Below are 18034 nucleotides of genomic sequence, written 5' to 3'. Positions count from 1 at the left end.
GGCGTTAACACACTGCGCCACAGTGCTGGCCCCTTGACAAAGATTTAAAACAAAGCCTACACAGTTTTAGAAACATTTCAGTACTGCAATTATTCTGATTCAATGTTGGTAAATTAAATATGCTACCCTTCACATTCCAATATACACACAAAAGCACAACACAATGGCTGTAAACTCTTGTGAATGGGCAGCAGGTTTTTCACAACCTTGAAACATTCTTCAAATGAATTCTAATGTAGCAAAGTGTTACTATACATACACAGAATACCTGTTTAACCAACTACCAAATCCATAAAAATAATTTGTCAGCAATTAACAACAAAATGAGGCACACTGTTAATGAAATATGAAAAAAATGGAACATAAAAGGCTTTGCCACTATCAAAGGAGTCAGTGGTGAGCTTTTAAGTTTATACTGGTTGCTGGAGAGAAATATTTCTCAAAACCCCTGTGTTTCTCCAGAAGTCATCTGAACTTGGTACCAGGAAGGCTCGGCTCTGACTCTGCAGACGACACGTGTTCTCCATGGCTCCTTGCCTGACACTCTGGTTCCCAGAAGAGCGTCACAGCTGGACGTTAGGACACGGAAGTCCACGCTGTAAAGGCCGCACTGGTTTGAATGCTTTTTAAAAAGTTTTATTAGAACAATTACATCCCTAACTTCAGATTTTTGAGAGGCAGAGACACAGAGATAGAGATGAAGAGATAGAGAGACAGTGCCCATCTGCTGGTTCACCCTCCGAACGCTCAGCACGCTTTAAGCCCAGAGCCGGGGATGCAATCCCTATCTCTCATGAGGGCTAAGACTTAGAAAAGTCAAGTTAATACATGAAGTCACATATTCAGCGGCAGAAAACTGAAATCTGAATCTAGGCTGATCTGACATGAAGGCAGGGACCCCACTTGAGGCATCAGTGCTGCCTCCTAGGTGTGCATTATCCAGAATCAGGAATCTGGAGCAGGGACATATATGAGCTCAGCTGTTGGGAGATGGGATGTGGGTATCCCCTAGGAGCATTTTACTTGCTAAGCCAAACACCTACCCCCATAATTTATTGAGAACCTCTGTAAGCTTAGTAATCATTTTAATTTCCACAAAAGTTCTACAAGATAGGCATTATTAGCATTTTATAGGTGAGGAATCTAAGAATAAAAGTTAATACTTGGGCTGGCACCCTGGAGTAGTGGGTAAAGCCCATAAGGGCACTGATTCAAGTTTTGGCTGCTCCACTTCCAATCCAGCTCTCTGCTATGGTCTGGGAAAGCAGTAGAAGATGGCCCAAGTCCTTGGGCCCCTGCACCTGCATGGGAGACCTGGAAGAAGCTTCTGGCTTCCGGCTTTGGATTGGCCCAACTCTGGCCACTGTGGCCATTTGGGGGAGTGAACCAGTACATGGAAGAACTCTCTCTCTCTCTCTGCCTCTCTGTAACTCTGCCTCTCAATTAAATAAATAAATAAAAATCTTTTAAAAAATGTTAATACTTAAACTCACATATTAAGTGGTAGAAAATGGAAATCTGAATCTAGGTTTATCTCACATTGATACAAGATGTCATATAGTTTCATTTTTCTTCACTATATACCTAGAAACAGAATTGCAGAGTCATATGGTAATCATATGTGGAACAATCTTTCTGAGGTTTTTTGGGGTCATAAATTATATCTTTATATACTGCATATTAACAGAGACTTATTATTTTGTGACTTTACTTTTAAAATCACATAGGAGGGTCGGCACTGTGGCACATGGGTAAAACTGTCACTTGCAGTGCTGGTATCCCATATGTGCGCCAGTTCGAGACCCGGCTGCTCCACTTCCAATTCGGCTCTCTGCTAGGTACTGGGAAAGCAGTAGAAGACTGCTCACCTTCACCTGCACCTGCATGGGAGACCCAGAAGCTCTTGGCTCCTGGCTACAGATCGGCCCTGGCTCTGGCTGTTGCGGCCCTTTCGGGAGTGAACCAGTGGATGAAGACTTCTCTCTTTCTCTGCCTCTCTTTAACTCTGCCTTTCAAATTAATAAACAAATCTTTTAAAAATATTTATTTTCTCTCTCCCTATATATATGCCATGGCAGGGATCTCAGAAAAATTTATCCTTGTTGGAATTTATTGACATTCCAGGACATATAAATTCATGTCTTTTCTTTAAATCTTGGGAAGTTTCCAGTCACTATGTTCTTGAATATTTTTCTTTCCCTTATCTTTGTCTTCTCTGAGACCCCATAATATGTGTAAGTTGTTATGAATGATGGTGTCTCATAGGTTCCTTAGGTTCTGTACATTTTTCTTGATTCTTTTTTTCTTTCTATTCCTCAGAATGAACAATTTCAATTCTCCATCTTCAAGTTTGTTGATTCTTTCCTCAATTGTTCAAATCTTCTGATGAATCTCCCTAGGTAATTTTTCACTTCAGCCATCATACATTTTAAACTTGAGAACTGCTATTTATTTTCTTGTTATAATTCTTATTTTTCTTTTTAAAATTATTATTTATTTTTATTTTATTTGAGAGACAGAAGAGACAGACCGGGATCTTCCATCTGCTGCTTCATTTCCTAAATGCCACAACAGTCAGAGAGGGGCTAGATTAAAGCCTGGAGCCCAGAAACTTCATCTGGGTCTCCCAAGTGGGTGGCAGGGCCCTAAATTTTTGAGCCATCACCTGCTGCCTGACAAAGTGCACATCCAGGAAGCTGGATTGGAAGCAGAGGAGACAGACTCCACCAGGCACTCCTGATACAGGATGCAGGTGTCCCACGTGGTAACCTCACCACTGTGCCAAACGCCTTTACTGACAGTCCCTATTTGTTCATAATCATTCTCCCGATTTCCTTTAGCTCTTTGTCCATGGTTCCTTCAACAATTTATAAGCACATTTAAGAACATTAATGTAGGCTTGCCCTGTGTTGTTTTCTATTAGTTTTTCTTCCTGTGAATGAACCATTCTGCTTCATGTTTTGTTTGAAAGAGATAATATGTGTGTGTAAGAGAGAGACACAGAGAAAGAGAGAGAGAGAGAGAGAGAGAGAGAGAGAGAGAGAGCAAGAGATCTTTCATCTGCTGATTCATTCCCAAGATGGCAGCAATAGGAAAGATTGCACTGAGATGAAGCTGAGAGTTAGGAACTCCATCCCGGTCTCTCACATGATTGGCAGGAACTGAAGTGCTTAAGCCATCATCTGTTGCCTCCCAGTGCATTGGCAGGAAGCTGGATCAGAAGCAGAGTAACCAGGACTCGAATCTGCACCACAATATGGGATATGGGCACCTCAAACAGAGGCATAACCTGCTGTGCCACAACACCCACTGCTATGAACTGTACTTCAATGATGCTATGGTTTGTAGTTTTTTTGTTGAGAACTTATAAAAAAAAAAAGCTTTTGACTCTAATGATCTTCCTCTATTGTCTTCCGTTTCACTGATCTTTAACGTGAACTTTATTATTTCCTTTTTTAATATATTCTTTGACTTTCATTTGCTGTTACTTTTTTCCTAATTTCTTAAGACTGAAGCTGAGGTCTCTGATTTGTGACTTATTATTTTCTAAGCACAGATGCTTCAGTGATAACCATGATAACCATTTCCCTGTAAGTCCAGCTCTGGTTGCATCTCACACATTTTGATTTGCTGTGTTTCCACTTTCATATGATTCGAGTATTTTTCTAGTATCTGTTCTGCTTCTCCCTTGATCCGTAGGTGACTGAGAATCACATTCCTGAATTTCTCAGTGTGCGCTGCCTTCATTCTTGCTGGCTACTGTGGCTGAGGAGACAATTCCAGACGGACTGCTATTCTCTCAGCACTCTGATTATTCCACCAGCTTCTGGCTTTCGTGTTGCTATTGCAGTCTGTTTTTTTCAGAGGGTGGAAGACTTCTTATTTCTAGTTTCTTTGAAATCTTTTGTCTTTAGTATGATGCAATTTCACTAAAATATAACCAGCCTGCATGGCATATATGGATGGTTCATTATAGATTCATGTATTTTATCTGTTCCAAAAAAATCTTAGCCACTGTCATTTCAAACACTGCTTGTTTTCCATTCATTTTCATTTTTTTCCTGGGGTTCAATGAGACTCTCATTCAATCCTCCAGGTCTCACATCTCATAAATCTTACCTAGTTTTTTTCTCCCCAGGGCTCTCCAGGTATTTTGATTAGACTCTTGTTGTTGGCTCATTTGGTGATTCTCTTTTTTTAGAGTGTTGTTTTATATTCTGAGTAAAAATTCTACTACCTCAAGTCTTTGGGTACCATTTATCTTCTGCTTGTTCTCATGCACTTGACTTCATAGGCCAGGAATGCATCAGAAATTATGTTTTGTGCAAGGTATTTTTTTTAAAAGATGTATTTATTTACTTATTTTAAATGTAGAATTAGATTGAGAAAGAAATGTTCTTTAGTGTGTCTAGAATACAGCCAAAATACACAGCAAACTAATATAAGTATTCAGAATAATATACTTTAAAGTCATTTTTAGGGGCTGGCATTGTGGCACAGTGGGTAACCTGTGGTGTCAACATATCATGTAGAGGGCCAGTTTAACTTCCTGCTGCTCTGCTTCTGATTCAGCTCTTTGCTGACGTGCCTGGGAAGACAGCAGCAGATGGCCCAAACACTTAGGTCCCTGCCACCTACACGAGACTCAGATGGACTTCCAGGTGCCTGCCTGCCTTTTGCCTGGCTCAGCCCCAGTTATTGCAGCTATTTTGGGAGTGAACCAGCAGATGGACGATCCCTCTTCCTCTCTTTCTCTCTCTGTCACTATGCATTTCAAATAAAAATAAATTCTTTAAAAATAGCAATTTTTAGATTTCATTTTTTCCTTTTACCTAGTTTTTTTTCTCTCCTTACTACTAATTTTGTTGGCAACCTTAGCTTCAGTTCCCCTCCTATGTTTTAGGATTTTGATTTAACGGAGTCATTTTCAGAATTCTGATTTATTTCTGTCATTTTTCTCAGTTTGATAGTTTTATGCTTTCCTTTGACCTCCCACAATTCCCTGTTTAAGATCAGACTGGATCAATTATGGGGACTCTGCTTTGTGGATCTAATTACTAACCAACAGGCAGGCTAGTTAAGTTCTGGCTTGTAAAACTGTCTATTTCTTGCACTTACGCATCTTCAGAATTTCAAGTGGTGGGCTTGCTGCTGATCCTCTACCATGGAGGGAGCGTCTGCGCTGCTTTAATCACAGAATGACTTCTTGTTGCTTCTGCCTGCTCTCGGGGATCAGAGGCTCATGACTTTAGTTCCTGTATTTCTGCCTTAATAATTGATTTCACTTCTGATTTACTGAGACACACAGCTGGTTGTCAAAGTGTGATTCAATCTTTTAAAGTTTCTTTAAAAAAGGTTTATTTATTTGAAAGGCAGAGTTACAGAGAGGGAAAGGCAGAGGAGGAGGCGGAGGGGGAGGGGGAGAGGGAGGGGGAGGGGGAGGGGGAGGGGGAAAACTTCCATTTGCTGTCAGACAGAGCAAGATCTTCTACCCAGCTGGTTCACTCTCCAAATGGCTGCAACAGCTGGAGCTGGGCCAATCTGAAGCTAGGAGTCATGAGCTTTATCTGGGTCTCCCACATGGGTGCAGGGACCCAAGTACCTGGGCCATCCTCTGCTGCTTTCCCAAGCACACCAGTAGGGAGCTGGATCAGAAGCGGGGACGCCAGGACTCAAACTGGTGCCCAAATAGAATGCTGTTGTCTTTGGCTGTGGCTTAACCCACTATGCCACAACACCAGCCCCTAAAATATTTTTAAAAAAATTTCAAATGATATGACTTTTTAAAAATTATTTATTTATTTGAAAGGCAGAGTAACAGAGAGAGGTACAGATTGCCCAACTGTTGGTTCATATGGCTGCAACTGCCAGGGCTGGGCCAGGCTGAAGCCTTGAGCCAGGAACTCCAAATGGGTCTCCCACATGGGTGTCAGTACTTGAGCCATCATCTCCCAGCAATATTGGCAGGAAGCTGGATCAGAAGCAGAGCAACTGGGGCTTGAACTGACACTCCATTATGGGATGTGGGTATTCCAAGCAGTGGCTTAACCTGCTGTGACACAACACTGGCCCCTTCTTTTATTTTGAATCCATCTTCTAATGACCATGCAGTTGGACAGGCCTGTAAGCAGGAACACAGTGGCAGGTGTGTGGCCCAGTGGGTAAGACACATCTTGAGTCCAAACTGGGGTGCTCTGGCTCCTGATTCTAACTCCACTAATGCAGACCCTGGGAGGCAGTGATGGCTCAGGTAACTGGGTTCCTGCCCTTCAACGGGAGACCTGTATTGAGTTCCTGGCTCCAGGCTTCAGCACTGGTCCAATCCCAGCCATTGCAGGCATTCGGGTAGTAAACAGTGGATGGGAGCTCTCTTTTTCTCTATCTCTCAAATAAAATCTAATATCCAACCCATCACCCACCAAAAAAAATCCAAAAACCATGAACATAAAATGACATCTTGACCACGATTCAGATAATGTTAATGACTGGAATACTAATGACACTGCCATCACTTCCTCTCATAAAATAGACCAATTTATATTAAACAGGAGAATGCAAGCCTTGTTCTCACTCACCTGCTCCAAGAGAAAATTATGTACATCTTCCCCTTCTGGTAAAAAGTCCATCCAGTTGAGGTCAGCCTCCCTCCACAAGGCTCCCACTTTCTTATGGCTCTAAAACAAAGGTAAGTCCAATCCATTTACTTTCACATTGGAAGAGGAAGAAGAAAGGGCCTGCTTGAAGTCAAGAGAACGGAACCCTACAAATCACACTTTTCCCTGTTGATGTGAAGTTGATCTCTCAGGAGTCTTGACTATCAGACTGAGATGCCTGGCTGCATGTAAGTATAATGGTGATGACTTAACTACAGCTGCTTAAGGGTCAATGACTCATTTGCCAGATGACTGGTAGAAAGTGCAAGCCAGTTATGAACAGAATCACCACAACACAGAGTCTATACATGTGATAGTATCCCTTTTCCTAGATAGCTCCGCACATATCTGCCATCAAAGTCACTCAGCAGCCTCCCTGGCATCCATCTCCACAGCAGATCATGATTATACTGCCCGGTGGGAGAATGCCTAAGGTCCTTGCTGCTCCTGAACCAGGAATGAGAAGTGTTGCAAAGGCAAGAAGTGTGAAGTTGAGACAACTTGAAAAAAATGGGAGAAAGTACACAAGTCCACTGTCTGAACAGAGTCACAGAAGAAGGGAAAATGCATGGCTTTGGGTTGTGGTTGTCATCTTGCAGGCATTTTACAGAGGTCAACTGTATTTTACAGGACACTTCTCCCAAGCATAGCAGCTGATCACATGGTGGAGCCAGAATTTGAACTCAGGCTGTGAGAATCTGGTATCATTTAGAAATAGAAATTTGCATTCTGTATCTACAAATAAAAAGCTAACAAGCATTTGAGTTGTAAATAAAGACTGAAGTTAAGTAGACAGGAAATAAAGGAAATTTGAACATAAAGACTAGAGTTCAGTAAAAATTCTAGTGCCATTAAGCAAATAATATTATTAACAATTAGATAATTAATTGGAACAAGGGATGAGGCTATTTAGCGCATCTTTCTATGAAAATGATTTCACATATGGAGTAAGAATTCTAAGTTCAGAGGGAGAAATGAAGCAATGAATTTTTTATTTTTAATGAATGCCTATAAAAGATTGAAATACGGGCTGGTGCTGTGGCACAGTAGATTAAGCTGCTGCTATAGTGCTGGCAATCTTATATGGGAGCTGTTTGAGTCCTGGCTGCTGCACTTCTGATCCACCTCCCTGCTAATACACCTGAGAAAGCAGTGGAAGATGGCTCAAGTCTGTGAGTCCCTGCACCCAAGTGGGGGACCTGGAAGAAGCTCCTGCCTCCTGGTGTGGCTTGGCCTGGACCTGGCCATTGTGGCCATTTGGGGAGTGAACCAGCGGATGGAAGACCTCTCTCTCTGTCTTCTCTCTTTCTCAGTAACTCTTTCAAATAAATACATAAATCTTTTAAAAAAATTGAAATAATCACCCTAGTACTTTTGATTCAGGTTTGAATTAAGTCAGAAATCACTCTAGAATCTTCACTGTGAATTCTATTTTGTTTTGATATCTCTCATCTTCTTTGTAATGCCACAATTCCCCAAACCTCTTAGACCTCTAGTAGAGCACTCCCACACTCTTGACATTGTAGGTTTAGGGGTGAGCATTTAGTCTAGAGGTTGACACAAGTTATGGTCTATGTCCCACACTGGGGCACATGGGTTTGATTCCCAATGCTGGCTCCTGACTTCAGCTTTGTGCTAATGTAAACACGTGAAGGCAGCAGCGATGGCTCAAGTAATCGGGTTCCTGCCACCCACATGGGAGATGTGGACTGAAGTCCTGGACTGCAGCTTCGGCTCCAGTCCAGCCCAGCCATAGCTTGTTGCATGCATTTGGGAAGTTAATCAGTGGACGGGAGATAGCTCTCTGTCTCACTGCCTCTCAAATTAAAAAAAAAAAAAAAAGAAAGAAAAAGAAAGAAAGAAATTATGGCTTAGATACTTTTTTCTATAGATTCTTGAAGCTGACAAGCTAGTATACAGTATTGTATGGTAAATATTTATTAAGCTAAAATAAATTTGGGGCTGATGCTGTGGTGTAGCAGGTAAAGCTGTCACCCGCAGTGCCGGCATCCCATGTGGGCATCAGTTTGAATCCTAGCTGCTCCACTTCCAGTCCAGCTCTCTGCTGTGGCCTGGGAAAGCAGTAGAAGATGGCCCAAGTCCTTGGGCCCCTGCACCCACATGGGAGACCTGGAAGAAGCTCCTGGCTCCTGGCTCCCGGCTTCGAATTGGCTCAGCTCTGGCCATTGTGACCATCTGGGGAGTGAATCAGAGGATGGAAGACTGACCTCCCTCCCTCTCTCTTTCTTTCTCTGTCTCTCTCTCTGCCTCTCTGTAACTCTGCCTTTCAAATAAAAAAAAAAAGAGATCTTAAAAAAATTCAAATAAATTTAACTTTAGAATCTCATCCTGTGGAATCATTGGTGCCACCCATTTCTAATTAGATTACCAGCCTATGATGCCAAAATAAGACTATTTATGATTATCCTTACTCTGAAAAAGCAGGTTAGTTTTTACTGAAACTTACTGGAAAGGATAAATAGTAGAGCCATTTTGTTTTAAGAGAAGACAAAATTACCAACAGCAAATAAAACATACTTTTGAAATTATTTAGAATTTACCAAATTTAGGTGAGATTAGACAGTTCTTTCTCAAGATATTAGTCAACAGGACAAATATACCTCAGAAAGAGGCTAGGTTGAAGCGGAGACCTTACTCTTTTCTTCAGAGGATAAAAGGAGATGGAGTTACTTGCACAGAGATATGCTATTCACAGAGAGTGCAGGATCAGGACCACTGCCCTGGCTAGCATGCTGCTGAGTCTGACACACAGTTTAACACTCACCATTTGTTTGCATAGAAGGTGCAATATTTCAGAAAGCAAGACCCCAGCTCTTCCAACAGGAAGTAAAGGTTTGCTAAATTCTCTGTAAAAGATAGGAACAGAGATTAAGTACTTCTGAAGTTCTCTGTTCTAGAACAGCAGGTAAACAATATGTGCTCCCCCCACCACCGAAAAAAACAAAACAAAATACCCCACACATTCCATGCCATCCAGATAGCAGCAGCAAGCCTCCGGGACGTGGTCTACACTGTTTTGGGGAGTTCAGAAACTAGCAGCTCACCTTATGCTTCACGGAGAAGCTAAAGGGGACTCCAGGATTTATATTTGTGCTTTGTTGTACCCTAAGATTCTCATCATCTTTAATGTTCTGCAGTATGTTTTGTGAATGTCACAGAAAAGGAACACAGTGTGTGCAGAATCTGACTACATACACAGTTGTTGAGAGAAACACTAATGTTTTGAACAAAGTATGGCAACTGCTGGTCTATAGGAGGCAGCATCAGTTCTCCACTCATGTCCAAATCTAGGAATGTCTGAGAGCTCAGTTCCTTTGATTAGAATCATGAGCATGTGGTATGTGGGTGCCACAGTCTGACAGGCTACATTGTGAGGATGTAACTTCTTATAGTATTGGAGTAATGACAAACAAAAAGTCAGAGTAACATTAAGTTTCCAGAGAGAATCATCTTCCAGTTATATGATTCTGGGGACATTGCTACAGTTAACTGCTACGGTCTATAGACTACATATTGTCACGTGGTCTCCACTAGAGCTTTAGTATAATGTCATGTCTTTTCAGTAAAATCAGAGGTCTAAAAGAGTCACTGGCTGCAGACACCAGGCTCCAAGGGCAGTAAGGGGGAGGCACTATGCCAGACAGCTGGCTGATGAGTTTTGTGTCAAATGAACTTGATATACATGCAACAAGGATAACTTACACAATAAGTTCTCTCATGGAGATTCCGCCTTCTTTTAACATGGGGGTAACCAGTTCAGCAAGGTACAACCAAATATGGGGAATATCAATGGCCATGTCATCTGCTAATTCTAAGGTTTCTGAGAAACTGAAAAACAGCAGGGAAAACATTAACATGTAAATGTAATTCAAAAGTTAAGATTAAATGAAGATATCAAAAATCAAGCAACCAATGTATATTAACCCACTATGTTAGGCACTGGCCTAGGCATAACACAACCAGTAACCAATCAACTGTTTTCTTAAATTTTGTATTAGTCTGGAAGAGAAAAAAAATGGAATAGACAAAAGCATACTTGCAAACATGGCAATATACTCTGAAGAATACAAGCTATGGGACCACAGGGTAGTCAGAAAATACCTCTGTATGGAAGTGACCTTTAAGTTAAATGATGAAAACAGACAGACACGTAAGGTTCTGGGGGAATGGCGATCCAATTTTACTCCAAATCTACAAAGAATCCTTGACACAGTAGAATATGATAACCTCAGAGGCACTGACAAGACACTTCCATGGCAGACCAGACACAAGAGAAAAACGCAGCAAGTGTCTGACCGGGTGGTAGAACACTGGTTAGGATACTCATATGCCATACTTAAGAGTCTGGATTTGAGACCTAACTCTGTTCCTAATTCCAGCTTCCTCCTAATGAAAATCCTGGGAGTTGGCACGTGAGGGTTCAAGTGGTTAGGGCCCTGCCATTCATGGGGATGAGAGGGAGCCTGGATTGAGTTCCAAGCTCCAGATGTCAGCCTGGCCCAGCCCCAGGCATTTGGGTAGTGGGTCAGGGGATGGGAGTACTCTCTGTTTGTTTCTTTTTTTCTGTCTGCCTCACAAATAAAATAAAAATGAGTAAAAAAGACAAAAATCCTCATCATTGAATATCTTATCAAGAAATAAACTAGATGGATATAAAAGAGTTTGACACATTATTAACACTACTACTACTACATGCTATAAACTATTATACCTTTAAAAAGAAAGTTAATGGTTTTGGGTTTTTGCGCTATGAAGTATAAACATTTCTCAGTGTAAAGTTTGGGAATGAAATATAATTTGGAAAGACAAATAACAAAAGCTCCATAGTTTTATTAGGGCTGAGAATCATAGCTATTCATTCAAGAGTACAAATTAGGGGCTTAAGCCATTGCTTGGCAGAGTGGCATCACATATGGGAGTGCTGGTTCGAGTCCAAGCTACTCCCCTTCCGAAGATCCAGCTTCTTGTTAATGTGCCTGGGAAGGCAGCAGACACTGGGCCCTTGCCCCCATGTGGGAGATCTGGATGGAGTTTCTCGCCCCTGGCTTCTGCTGGACCAGTCCTGGCTGTTGCAGCTATTTGGGGAGTGAACCAGCAGATGGAGACAAACTTCTCCCTGTCTCTGGTCTTTCAAATGAATAAATCTTTAAAAAAAAAAGTATAAACAAATAGTTTAAGATTTTGTTAGTTATTCTAACATATAGCATATTAAAAAGTATAGAAACAAATCCGAATTTAACTATTGGAGACCTAAACATAATTTCAAGTCAAACAACTCAAAAGCAAGAAAAAAAATTTGATTAAAAATGTGGGCAATGAGGAGGGTGCTATGGCGTAGTGGTTAAAGCTGCCACCTACAATGCTGGCATCCCATATGGGTGCTGGTTCGAGTTCCAGCTTCTCTACTTCTGATCCAGCTCTCTGCTATGGCCTGGGAAAGCAGTGAAAGATGGCCCCAAGTCCTTGGGCTCCTGCACCCACGTGGGAGACCTGGAAGAAGCTCCTGGCTTCTGGCTTCAGATCGGCGCAGCTCCGGCCTTTGTGGCCCACTAGGGAGTGAAACAGCAGATGAAAGACCTTTCTCTCTGCCTCTCAAATAAATAAATCTTTAAAAAAAAAAGGTGGGCAAAGGACCTGAACAGACATTTCTCAAAAGAAGAAATACAAATAAATGGTCAATAGGTACATGAAAAAATACTTGGCTTCACTAACCACTATGGAAACACCAAGGGAGAGACGAATGAAGCAATGAAAAGCAGGTGCTATTTGTATTCAAATCCTTTTAGATCATTGTATTTGGACAATTTCTGCTTTTCTACTGTAGATTCCAGTTAGAGTGTGCCACTCAGCCCAGAGACCTACATTTCATGAAAACTTGAAACCTGAAAAGAGCCACCACCATCGGGGAGGGCCACCTTTCTAAACCTGCCACTTCAAAGCAGTTTGCAGCTCCATTCCATTATCTAACTCTGGCTATCACGAATCCTTAATGCTAATTTTCGGACCTCACAGCTTGCAGAATTTGACGTCTATTTGCTGTACAACACATATTTGACTCTTCACTCATTATGTGCACACTTTCAGCTCAGTTAATGTGCCACTGAAGGTATGCAATCTGGCTGGACTGCAGGATTTCTGGGTTAATCACTCGGTTCTGTCAATTCATGTTCCGTAGGCCAGTGATGTACATTAAGCTGTTTAATGAGCCAAGAGGCAATTGTAGCTATTCTGGTCTTTCCGCCATGGGTCTGTTACTTTCATTTTGTATTACCACAAAAGATACACATATTTTTGCCTTGTTTTCTACTTCGTCAGTCAGTTCACACTGGGACATTTGGCAGAGCAAACCTCCAAAAGACTTAATTTTTATAAGTGTATAGTTCCTAAATCCTTTTGTAAAATTAAAAAAAAAATCCTAGGTGCACAGAAGCTCATAGACATTTGTCTTTATGTCTTTGCACTACTGTGTAGCCTCTAACAATGCTTTGCACAGTATGCATTTTCTACAGGCTGACAAATGAAACAAAGCCACAACACACCCTTGCCTCTTGGTATGCAGCACATCACAGCCAATGGACTACATGGATAAAATCAGCACCAGTGATCATCACACTGATTAGACTGTGCAGAGAAAACAAGAGCATATCTAGATACTAATAACAAATGATTTGAGAAAAAAATTAGGAAAATAATCCCATTTCCAAAAGCTAAAACACAACTTAGCTTTGATTTTTAAAAATTTATTTATTTTCACTTTATTTGAAAGACAGAAAGAGTGAGAGAGACAGAGAGCGTTCAGCTTGATTCACTCCCCAAATGCTGGCCAACAGCTGGGTTGGGTCAGGCTGACGCCAGAAGCCTGGCACTTCCTTCAGGTCTCCCATATGCGTGGCAGGGATCCCAGCACTTGAGCTATCAGCTGCTGCCTTCCAGCATGTGCATCAGCAAAAGCTGGAATGGGCAGAGCCGAGACTTTAACCCAGGGACTCTGATGCGGGATGCAGGCATCTGCGTGGCGTGTTAACCTCTGAAACAAATGCTCTCCTATTAAGTATAAATTTTAACCAAGGAGATGGAAGAGCTATCATGTACTGGAAATGTTAAAAAAATTGATGAAAGAAATTAAACACAATTAAAAGGAAAAATATCTTGTGCTCATGGATTGCAAGAATTAACATTGCTAAAATGTCTATACTACCTACGTGATGGCCGTGCCACCTTGAGACTTTGCCAGCAAGAACAACATCACCAGAGGCTGAATCAATAGGGCCTGCCTAATCATGATCTGTGAATCTACAGCTTCGATGCTATCCCTGTCAAAATTCCCATGTATTTTTCGCATGGAACCATAAAAGATCCTGAATTTTGATTTCAAAATATATTATAAAGTAATTGTAATCAAAACAGCATGGGACTGACCTAAGAAAAAGACGTATCAAACAAAGGAACAAGATAGAAAGTCCAGAAAAAGGAGCCGGTGTCGTGGAGCAGTGGGTTCAGCTGGCCCTGCAAGGTCAGCATCTCATTTGGGCACCGTTTTGAGTCCTGGCTGCTCCACTTCTGATCCAGTCCCCTGAGAATGTGCAGCAGAGGATGGGACAAAGTGCTTGGGTACCTGGCCCCAGGTGAAGACCCAGAAAAGCGTTCCAGGCTCCTGGCTACGTCCGGGCCCAGCCATGGCTATGCAGCCATCTGAGGAGTGAACCAGCAGATGGAAGATCTCTTCTTTCCCTCTGCCTTTCAAATCAATAAATAATCTTTATTTTTTTAAAAAAGGAAAGAAACTATGAATTTATACTTAATTGATTTCCAGCAAGAACGGTAAGAATAAACAGTGGGGAAAGGAGAGTCTCTGAGTGGGATAAGAGATCAGCATTACACTGAGAAGAATTAAATTGTGGGGCTGGCTTTGTGCCATAGCAGGTAAAGCTGCCACCTGCAATGCTGGCATCCCACATGGGCACTGGTTGTGCCTGGGCTGCTCTGCTTCTGATCCAGTTCCCTGCTGATAGTCTGAGAAAAGCAGAGAAGATGTCCCAGGTACTTGGGCCCCTGCCACCAATGTGGGAGACCTAGAGGAAGTTCCTGGCTCCTGGCTTCAGCCTGGCCCACCGCTGGCTGTTGTGGCCATCTGGGGAGTGAACCAGAGGATGGAAGATATCTCTCTCCCTGTGTGACTCTCTCTCTTTCTGTATAACTCTGACTTTCAAATAAATAAATAAGTCTAAAAAAAAAAACAACCCAAATTAAATTGGATCCTTATCTTACTCCACATATAAAAATCAACTGATTAAAGACATAAAACAGCTGTAAAACTATAAGAATAAAATATAGGAGGAAAGTTTCATGACACTGGACTGGGCAATACTTTTTTGGATATGACCTTGAAAGCACAGGCAACAAAAGCAAAAACAGACGAATGGGACAATGTGAAAAAAATATGCTTCTGCACAGTAAAGGAAACAGTCAACAGGAAGAACAATCCACAGAACAGGAGAAAATACTTGTAATCATACACCTCCTGTTAATATCCAAAACATTTAAGGAATGCTAAAGCAAGGTAACAAATAACCTCATTAAGACAGGCAAGAGTGGGGCTGGCATTGTGGTGTAGGGGGTAAAGCTGCCACCTGTGATGCCAGCATCCCATATGGACATTGGTTTGTATCCTGGCTGTTCTACTTCCTATCCAGCTCCCTGCTAATAGCCTGGAAAAAACAGTGGAAGATGGCCCAAGCGCTTGGGCCTCTGATGAAGCTCCTGGCTCCTGGCTTCAGTCTGGCCCAGCCCTGGCCGTTGCAGACATCTGGGAAGTGAACCAGCAGATGGAAGATCCCTCACCTCCACCTCTTTCTCTCTCTCTGTAACTCTTTCAAATAAATATATAAATCTTAAAAGGAAAAAAAAGATGGGCAAAGGATCTGAATAGACATTTGAAGATAAGAGTTACAGTTGACCAACAGATACATGAAAAAAATGTCTTAGCATCACTAGTCATTATGGAAATGTGAATTAAAAATCCACAAGACTATTATCACCTCATTTGTTAGCATGGCTTTTATAAAAAAGGTAAAAGATAAGGAAATTCTATTATTTCTGACAATGTGTATAAATCTGGAAGGTATCAGGCTAAGTGAAATAAGCTAGACACCAAAGGACAATTACCTCATCATTTCACTTAAAAAGCTGAACTCATACAAGTGGAGAGTAGAACAGTGGTCACCAAAGGCAGGGAGCTGGGAGAAGTCATGGATGGCAAAAGGCAGGGGGGCTGGTCAATGGATATACAAAGGTACAGAGAGAGGAGGTATCAGTCTTGAGGTCTACTGTACTGCTATAGTTTGAATAACCGACCCCAAATTAATGCAGGAGTTTAAGTCCTAAGTCATAAGTTAAGAGCACTAAGAGGGTTGAAAATTAATCCAATTTTGGGTGTTTATAGGTGGGCTTCTTGGAAGTGACTAAGATCAGATGAGGTCTTAGGGCAGTGAACCCCATGGTGGGTCCTGGTGGCTTGACACAGAGACTACAGATCAACAGAGATAAGACACGGAGACACTCACACCCCCTGTCTCTGCCAGGTCATACCCTGTGCACTGCAGGACTGTGTCAGCGAGAAAGTCAGCAGCAGAGGCTGGCCCAATGCACTTGCCCAATGCTGAGTCTGTGAACCTACAGAACTGTAAGCCAGAATAAAGCACCTTTCTTTATCAAGTTAGCCTGTCTCAAACATTTGTTATCATTAGGAAAAGCTGAATAATACATGCAGCACAAATTCACTATAATCAATAATAATAATGTGTTATTGCATATTTAAAAATAACGAAGAGTAAATTTCAAATGTCTCACTATAGAAATGGCAAATGAAATGGTAGATTTGTTAATTAGCTTAACTTAATCATCCTGCATTATACACATATATCAAAACATCACATTATACCCCATGAATGTATACAATTATGATTTGTCAATTAAATATAATATTAGGGGTGGGCATTTGACCTAGTGGTTAAGACAGCAGCAATATACCCGTGTCCCACTACTGGAGTCCTTGGGTTTGATACCCAGCTCTGGCTCTTTACTCCAGCTTCCTGGGAATGCAGACCCTGGGAGGCAGCAGAGTTGGCTGAAGTAATGAGCGCCTGCTGCCCATGCAGTAGACTTAGACTAAGTTCTCGGCCCAGCCTCAGTTGCTGTGGACATCTAGGAGCTCGCTCTCTCTCTGCATCTAATAAATACAAATTTTAAATATTTAAAAATATACATTAATAAAATAGAATTATCAGCAACATCTTCCATAATTTACATTATATCTTAATAAAAATGTAAATCTTGCTCTATGTAAACAATGAAGAGATCATGAAAATCGAGTAATAAAATAGCATTATGGGCCGGCGCTGCGGCTCACTAGGCTAATCCTCCGCCTTGCAGCGCCGGCACACCGGGTTCTAGTCCCGGTCGGGGCGCCAGATTCTGTCCCGGTTGCCCCTCTTCCAGGCCAGCTCTCTGCTGTGGCCAGGGAGTGCAGTGGAGGATGGCCCAAGTGCTTGGGCCCTGCACCCCATGGGAGACCAGGATAAGTACCTGGCTCCTGCCATTGGATCAGTGCGGTGCGCCGGCTGCAGTGCGCCGGCTGCGGCGGCCATTGGAGGGTGAACCAACGGCAAAAGGAAGACCTTACTCTCTGTCTCCTTCTCTCACTGTCCACTCTGCCTGTCAAAAATAAAAAAAAAAAAAAATAGCATTATGACTGATACAAGAGAATCTAACTACAGGTAAAATGAGATAAATAGAAAGAGGCAGGCTGTCGGTGCGGCTCACTAGGCTAATCCTCCGCCTGTGGCGCCGGCACACCGGGTTCTAGTCCTGGTCGGCGCGCCAGATTCTTTCCCGGTTGCCCCTCTTCCAGGCCAGCTCTCTGCTGTGGCCCGGGAGTGCAGTGGAGGATGGCCCAAGTGCTTGGGCCCTGTACCCCATGGGAGACCAGGAGAAGCACCTGGCTCCTGGCTCCGGATCAGCGCTGCGTGCCGGCCACAGTGTGCTGGCCACGGTGGCCACTGGAGGGTGAACCAATGGTAAAGGAAGATCTTTCTTCCTGTCTCTCTCTCTGTCCACTCTGCCTGTCAAAAGAAAAATTTAAAAAAATAAATAAAAAAATAAAAAAAGAAAGAAGTAAACAAGCCTTATACTCCCAGTATCATCTTCCTAGGGCTGTTATAAACAAGGCTACTTAAACTAGATCTTACCTATGAGAACAAATAGAGTCTTCCTCTTTAACTAGTTCTGCCTTTGGAACTTGGCATGCATGTATCTTGAGGTCTGTTACCAAGGCAGAACTGCCATCAGCAGCAATGAACGTT

The 18034-nt window shown here is 42.2% G+C and overlaps 1 protein-coding gene across 50 annotated transcripts in view; it reads right to left on the bottom strand.

The window, feature by feature from the left end:
• Nucleotides 1-18034, bottom strand: part of EIF4G3 (eukaryotic translation initiation factor 4 gamma 3) — a 376646-nt gene that overhangs the window by 16053 nt on the left and 342559 nt on the right. For 49 of the 50 annotated variants that reach the window (XM_089301376.1, XM_089301377.1, XM_089301378.1 and 46 more), the window contains 3 exons: nucleotides 10377-10502; nucleotides 9439-9520; nucleotides 6576-6674 (listed from right to left, as the gene is read on the bottom strand). In XM_089301376.1, coding sequence (XP_089157502.1) covers nucleotides 6576-6674; nucleotides 9439-9520; nucleotides 10377-10502 — 307 coding nt within the window. The remainder of the gene's footprint in view (nucleotides 1-6575; nucleotides 6675-9438; nucleotides 9521-10376; nucleotides 10503-18034) is intronic. The other variant, XM_089301380.1, reaches the window with a different exon arrangement.

Source organism: Oryctolagus cuniculus, chromosome 7 (assembly GCF_051225735.1).
Source record: "Oryctolagus cuniculus isolate XC-2025 breed Fujian yellow rabbit chromosome 7, ASM5122573v1, whole genome shotgun sequence".
NCBI lineage: Eukaryota > Metazoa > Chordata > Mammalia > Lagomorpha > Leporidae > Oryctolagus > Oryctolagus cuniculus.
The sequence above is the reverse complement of the archived record's forward strand: the minus strand, read 5'-3'. Positions and strand labels throughout refer to the sequence as shown.